This window comes from Bactrocera neohumeralis, unplaced genomic scaffold, assembly GCF_024586455.1.
Source record: "Bactrocera neohumeralis isolate Rockhampton unplaced genomic scaffold, APGP_CSIRO_Bneo_wtdbg2-racon-allhic-juicebox.fasta_v2 cluster10, whole genome shotgun sequence".
Classification (NCBI taxonomy): domain Eukaryota; kingdom Metazoa; phylum Arthropoda; class Insecta; order Diptera; family Tephritidae; genus Bactrocera; species Bactrocera neohumeralis.
In genome coordinates, this window is record NW_026089623.1 from 3,599,052 (window position 1) to 3,606,026 (window position 6,975).

Genomic DNA, 6,975 nt, shown 5'->3' on the forward strand with positions numbered 1-6,975 from the left:
GCCTTCTGCAGAACCATTTTTACATTCTTCAAACATTCGTCCGCTGTCTGTCCGAAAACAACAATATCGTCTACATATAACTCCATGATACCGTCGTTTATCATCTGCCGAAAAATATAGTTTACGTACCGCATGAACACTGCTGGCGAGTTACAAAATCCAAACGGTGCCTTAGCAAATTCAAATAAACCTTCTCTAGTTACAAATGCTGTATATTTCTGACTACTTTCTTCAATCGGCACGTGAAAGAACCCGTTTTTGAGGTCCATAACCGTAAAGAATTTCGCTGATTGCATCTTCTCTAACACTTCATCGATGATTGGAACAGGGAAACGATCTTTTAACACAGCAGCATTTAGTTTACGATAGTCTATGCAAACACGATAACTTCCATCTTTTTCCTTGCAAGAACAACTTTACTGGCTATGTTTGCGTTGGATTCATGAACTATACCAAGTTTTAACCACTCGTCCACTTGACTCTTGACAACGTCACGCTCTGCTGCAGATAATCGTGTCGGACTTTCATTGAAATTAATAAAATCGTCTTTTGGTATTATTTTCAGCTGAATAGGATGTTCAATCGGACTAACTACAGGATTGTATTCATTAATTAATTTATTAACATCATTTCTATATTGAGGCGGAACATCAATTTCTGGCACCTTTTCTATAATATTGTATACGCATTTTAATTCGACCTCTTCTTGTACATTTGTCTTATCGGAGAAAAAATATCCCTTAGCATTAAACTCTAATTGGAAACGCTGAATGAAATCATATCCGACAATAACTTCGTTGTTTATTTTATGATCAGCTACGACAAGAAATGAATGCTCAGTTTTTATATTATCAACTTCAACTTTTAACGATAACGCACCTTTCGCCGCAATCGCAACATTTCCCAAACCATACAATTTCGCAAAACTTTTTTGTAGGCTGTGATTGCCAAAATTTTTGCATAAACACATTGCTGCATAAGTGACACATCTGCACCTGTGTCTATCAAACATGATATGTACTTGTTGCTAATTCGCATTTGCTTACTTCGTTTATCACTTGTTAGCATGTTCACCGTTCTCTTCTGATATTCACAATTTTTTGCGATATGACCATTGCCGTTGCATTTAAAGCATTTTGTTTCTGCCTTACATTCTGCACGTATGTGTGTAGATGACCCACAATTGAAACAATGTCTACTTACTGCGCGATTTTCACCCTCATCGTCTTTAACATTTTGCGCAAGCTTCGTGTAGTTTCGCTTTTGTACTGCGCTGCTGCTGCTCTTGTAACTCATTTGCTGTATAATCCCGAAACGCTCTTTTAGTTCTTTAAATGTCTTAGAACTATACAATGGATATTTCAGATCTTCACGCACCTTAATTCCGTCCACAATGTATCGAATAACTACTTCGTCTTCTATCGACCCCAGTGCTGCCAGCTTCCTCATTTGCAGAATATATTCGTAAAAGTTCTCGTCGTTTTTCTTTTGCCTTTGCATTAACTTCTGATGTATGTCAGCACTGTTGAACTTTATGTCGAATTCCTCTTTGAGCGCTTCGCACAAAGAATCGAAGTTCGAAACACCCACTGTTTCTAGGAACAGTTTTGCTGTTCCTCTCATTTTATTCCTCGCATTTACATATTTCTGCTTTTCGGTAAGCTCATATGCGTCAGCATTCTCGTTGAAGTTTTCCAACCACTTTCCAATAGGAATTGTCACGCCATCGTATTCTGGAACAATTTTTTCGAATTGGTCGACTGACACGTTTTTGCCTGAGTTCAGCATTTTTAATAGCTCTACCAGATCGCTTGAATTTATTCCACTATCACACACGTTCGAGTTCTGATTTTCGACTTTTTCCTCTGTTTTCTCCATTTCGATCAACTTTAATGAAAATGTGTTCTCTGTATCAACTTTTACCAACTCTGGATCAACTTTTTCAGCTTCAAATAGATTTTTTCCTGCTACTTCCTTCTTCTTTTTGCTCGATCTGCATACAGGCATCGTTCTTACAACTTATCCTTTCATAGGTTGAGCTTGAACGACTGAACGTTTGAGCGGTTTTTAGGTTGAGCCCCCATGTAAAAAGTGATTATAACGTTTATTAACAAATGTTGTTTATAATTAAGTTACAATTAATTGAAAATGAATGAATGAATTAAAGAATAGAAAAATATTGATCAGCTGCGTTTGCCAACTTCTTCGCTAACTGTCTTCACCAACTGTGTTCACCAACTGTATTTTGCCAACTGTATTCACCAACTGTATTCGCCAACTGTCGCTACTTCTTGAGATGTGAAGTTGGTTGCTGCTTGCCAGCCTCACGCAGGGTGTTGCCAACATTACATACATAGGTATTGTAAACTAAATGGGTAAACACAAATTATAAATTTACAATTTAAAAACACAAATCAGATAACATTAAACACACACACATGTATTGAATTATACACTTGAAAACAACCCTAGCATAAAATATGTACATACAAACATATACACATACACATATATTTAGTTATATAAGATACGATTCCTAAAATGGCATTTAAGCAACGAAAACACAAAATAAAAATTGGAATGAATAAATTTCCCTTGATGCAAGTCTTTCACTGCACCCACCAGCGGGAAGGTATTGAATAAAACTTCATTCAGGTTATAACACTACGAATAATTAATTTTTGAGTTTTTACCACAATGAAATGAGATCAATTTAAGAAAATAATATAAAACACCAACTTGTTTCTACAAGTTTCCTGCTTACGCTATATTAATTCCCGATTTGGAGTGTTGTATAATCGTTTTAAATTCCTAAAGTGTATTGTCAATCTTACCGTAACGCTTGTCTGCTTTAAGAAAAGTATAAATTTATCGTTTCGCTTAGTTGAGAACAGTTATAAATTTTCTGCTTTTAATTTGTTATGGGCGAACGCTTTTACTTAATTATTTCGTTTTGAGATTGCTAAACCATGACCAACATATGTAAGTACAATAGTTATACAAATACGGTAAAGGATATTTGTCTGTATTAAAGTGTTGATTAATCAAATTACAAAACCAATCATTTTTGTTGTCCTGGATATCTTATCAAATTTGCAGGCTTTCTAGAGTTCAAACCATTCATGAAAATATTAAATGTGCTCTTGTTTTTAAGTTAATGGCATAACTAATATTTAATAAATATCGGCTTGTTAATAAAATAAATTCAGTTTTCCAGTTGTGGTTAGGGTTATGCACTCATTTTTTGCGCATACAAAGATCACGTGATCCTTCTTCTTAAGCTCCTTACTGAAAATATGAGATATATTATGCAGAAAGTTTTAAGGTTTTACCGAAAATAAAACGTGCAGATATTTAAAATTGCAGTCCACAAAACGTCCTGTTTTACTTAATGGAAATTTCGCTTTCGTTTCAAAAATAATAATGAATCGTATGGACCACTTGGAAACAATGAAGGCGCCAAATAATACGTGATCAAAGCGGTGGACGTGGAAGGATATTGGTTTAATAACATGATAGCGCTAAAAAATAACAATTATACAATTACAGATTTTATCAAAATTATGACTGTTCTGGAAAGTGAATCGTGGAAAAGTGTTGTGTTAAGCACCAAATTATGAAAAAAATTGGAAATATGTGTGTTGGAAAACGGTCAAACTCTATGAACAAATTTGAATATTGAGTTAGACTATCTCCGTAATCATCTGGATGTGTTTTCGGATAATATTGGAAATTATTGTGAGGAACAGAGAGAACGGTTCAACCAAAATCTAAAAGTGATGGAAGAATGGTATCAAAATTGTTGAGATCGTCTTACGATGGCAGATTAGTCTAGGTTTCTAAAAAGCTATTGCTTCTGGAAGATCATAGAAAAAGCTTCTAAGAGGCGCTTTGCACGAATTTAACACATTTTACTTTCTGGTTGCTTATATGTATTCTTATGTCGGGTTTCACAGTGCATACTTAAGTTGTGCTTGAGATATAACAGGAAAATAGTGTTTTACAGTTGATACTTAAGTTATGCTTAAGTACTGAAAATGGGGATTAAGAAGTTCTTAAGTAACAGCTGATTTTTGTTTTGAATTTTCAGTTATTTGTCCAAAGACGAATAATAAGAAATTGTTTTTGTTTTTGTTTGAAAAAAAAAATGGAATCGAATTTTGATTTCCACCAGTTCCAGTAGGTGCTCTGACTCGCTAGCGGTGGAAGCGGTTTGATTTTTGCAGTTAAAATATAAATAAAATTTTAAGATAATGCAAGAGCAAATCTTACAAATTCATAGATAGTTTCAGGAACTGTGGACAAATATATCCTAAACCGATCTTATATCTAGAACAACAAAACCACTGTAGACTAGTGTGATCTAAAGACGATGTATATACAGTCGAGTCGCGATAATTCGTAATGGCACGGGTATCATATTTTTTACGAATTGCGCGGGACTTCGACTTACCGAAATTTCCATTTAACGAGGCTCAACAAAGGAAAATTCGAATTAACGGGGCTTTTATATAGATAATATTTACATATTTCTTTATTGTTGGGCTCAACAAATCAACATAAGTACATACATTCATTTGTACATTTTATTTTTTAAATACGAATTAAACAGTCACATAAAATTATAAAATTTCTTCTTCTTTGGCGCTATCATCTCCGTCACTTTCATTATTGTTATTAGAAACTTCTTTCAAAATATCGTTATCTGTGATATTGAAATAGTTTCCTAAAGATAGTCAATGTTCAATTGACTATATTCCAATAAATTATTATTTAATATTTTAATGAAACCGCAAGCACGGAAGCAGTTTTTTATACACAATGTGCTAATATTTTTCAAGCTTTATAAGAAATTTCCATAGCTGTTAATATTGTGAATTAAACTTTTTCTTTTCATCAATGCTATTAACCAGTTTAATAGCCCTGACAGACGAGCAAAATTAATGCGCCTTAAGCAACGCTAATGCGCATTGCAATTTTATGGTGACAGACGGCAGACTTGTGCATTTAGACAGCTGATAGTGAAATTTGTTTATTTATTAAAAAAAAAGTGAAATAAAAATGAATAAGAGAAATTATTAATAGAAATTTTGGTATTTTTGGAAAATCAATATAAATTTTACGAAAAACTACGTTAAAAGATAATAGAGTGAAATTAAAAGTAATAATTGATTGTAATGCGGAAAAAGTGTGCGAAAAAGTTAAGAATAATGAAAAAGGGATAGAAAACCGCGTTGTTTATTTTCTGCCATCTAAATATATTAAAATTTGTTTTTGTTAATATACTTGCACATAATTTAATTAGCAATATTAAAGTGATTACCTCTGATGCTGCAAAAGCAAAGGAGGCGGCAGACTTCAAGCGACATCTGTCAAAAAGTAGCAAAAATCGGCCATTTTTGAGCAGTGTTGCCTACTCAAATTTGGTAAATTCAGCTAAATGCACGGAATCCTGTGCATTACAAACTTGCATTAACATGGGTCAAATGTGCAAGTAAATGTAAATTAAACCCGCTAATGCATATTAGCGCTGTCGTCTGTCTGGGCTATAATAACCATTTCCTTACGGTATAATGACTTAAAATCCTTTATAATACCCATGTCAAGGGGTTGCAGCTTAGACGTAGTGTTGGGTGGCAAAAAATCAAAATTTTTAATTTTTAAAGCAAGAGGATATATAAAGCAACCCAGTTTCATCAGCATTAAATATATATTCTTAGGTTCGTAATCTTTTATCAACTTAACTTTTTCTTCCATTCACAGCATACGCTTTCACTGACAGAAGAACTTTCGCTGCACATCTTTTTAAATGTGGTATCGTGCCGCTATTTAAATCGATCTAGCCAACCACTGCATGCCTTAAAATCCATTATGTTCATAGCTTAGGCAAAAAACAAAGCCTTTTCTTTTAATAACTCGCCTCCAATGGGAACATTACTGTGACGGCATTGTGTAAGCCCCAAGAGTGGAGACTTCTCTATATTCGGTTATTCAGCTTGTTTCTGGCGTTTCTGTTTACTATGAGATGATGCTTGCATAATAATAAACATGTTAATGTTGTAATGGAGCGATATTAAGTGGTTTTGCCACTTCAACTTTTTTTGTTCCATTATCAACCGCTGAAATAATCTCTTATTTTTTTGTCGATTGATAATGTGTTATTCGTACGTTTTTTCGACATTTTTACGCATCGATGTGACGCTTGAGAAAAAATCAGCAAACTGAACGAAAATAATAAGAGACAGCACAAAATTCAGCATGTATAGCGACATAAAGGCGGCATAACTGGCTACAAAACCTAACGGTGACTTAACTGCTAAAAATTTCACATTGCATTACTAATTATTAGAGGTTACGAAACAAAGTTACGATTTATAAGATGTTTAATATTCTTTGCGTTGCAAAAAATATTACGAATTAACGTGGGGACCAAAATGTAGGAAATTTTTACGAAATCGAATTTTCTTCAAGGGGACAGAAATTTTTACAAATTATTAAGAATTTTGAATTATAAGAGGTACGAAACAAAATTACGATTTATAAGATTTTTAATATTCTTTGCGTTGCAAAAAGTATTACGAATTTTTACGAACTATCAAATTTTCTTCAAGGGGACAGAAATTTTTACAAATTATTGTGATAAGTTCGAGCTTTCAATCTAAACGGACGTGTTTCCATGCGCTCCGTAGAAACTTTCGAAAAAAACAAAAATAAAACAAAATAAACAAATATTAAAAAAGTGCATTAAGTGCAAGCGTTAACTAATAACGCCGAAAGTGAAAATCAAAACATAAAAAATTCATAAACTGTTTACAAACAATAAACATAATAAAATAACAAATAATAAGTGGAAAAAAACAAAAATACAAAAGTATGAGCGCAGCGCAGCCCTACTAACAAGGCCGTAGGCATTCTCTGAATGCCTACTTCAGCTTGTAGAGCCTGCGAGTTCAGCTCCTACCAACAAACAAGGCA

General features: G+C 33.6%; 1 protein-coding gene across 1 annotated transcript; it reads right to left on the reverse strand.

Moving 5' to 3' along the window:
• Positions 1 to 401: 401 nt before the first annotated feature.
• LOC126764879 (uncharacterized) lies at positions 402 to 2,463 on the reverse strand. Its single transcript, XM_050482524.1, has 2 exons — positions 1,378 to 2,463; positions 402 to 1,299 (listed from the first exon to the last, which is right to left on the reverse strand). Exons 1-2 carry the CDS (start codon positions 2,005 to 2,007, stop codon positions 865 to 867), a joined length of 1,065 nt encoding a protein of 354 aa, XP_050338481.1. The 5' UTR covers positions 2,008 to 2,463; the 3' UTR covers positions 402 to 864.
• Between the last annotated feature and the right edge of the window lie 4,512 nt (positions 2,464 to 6,975).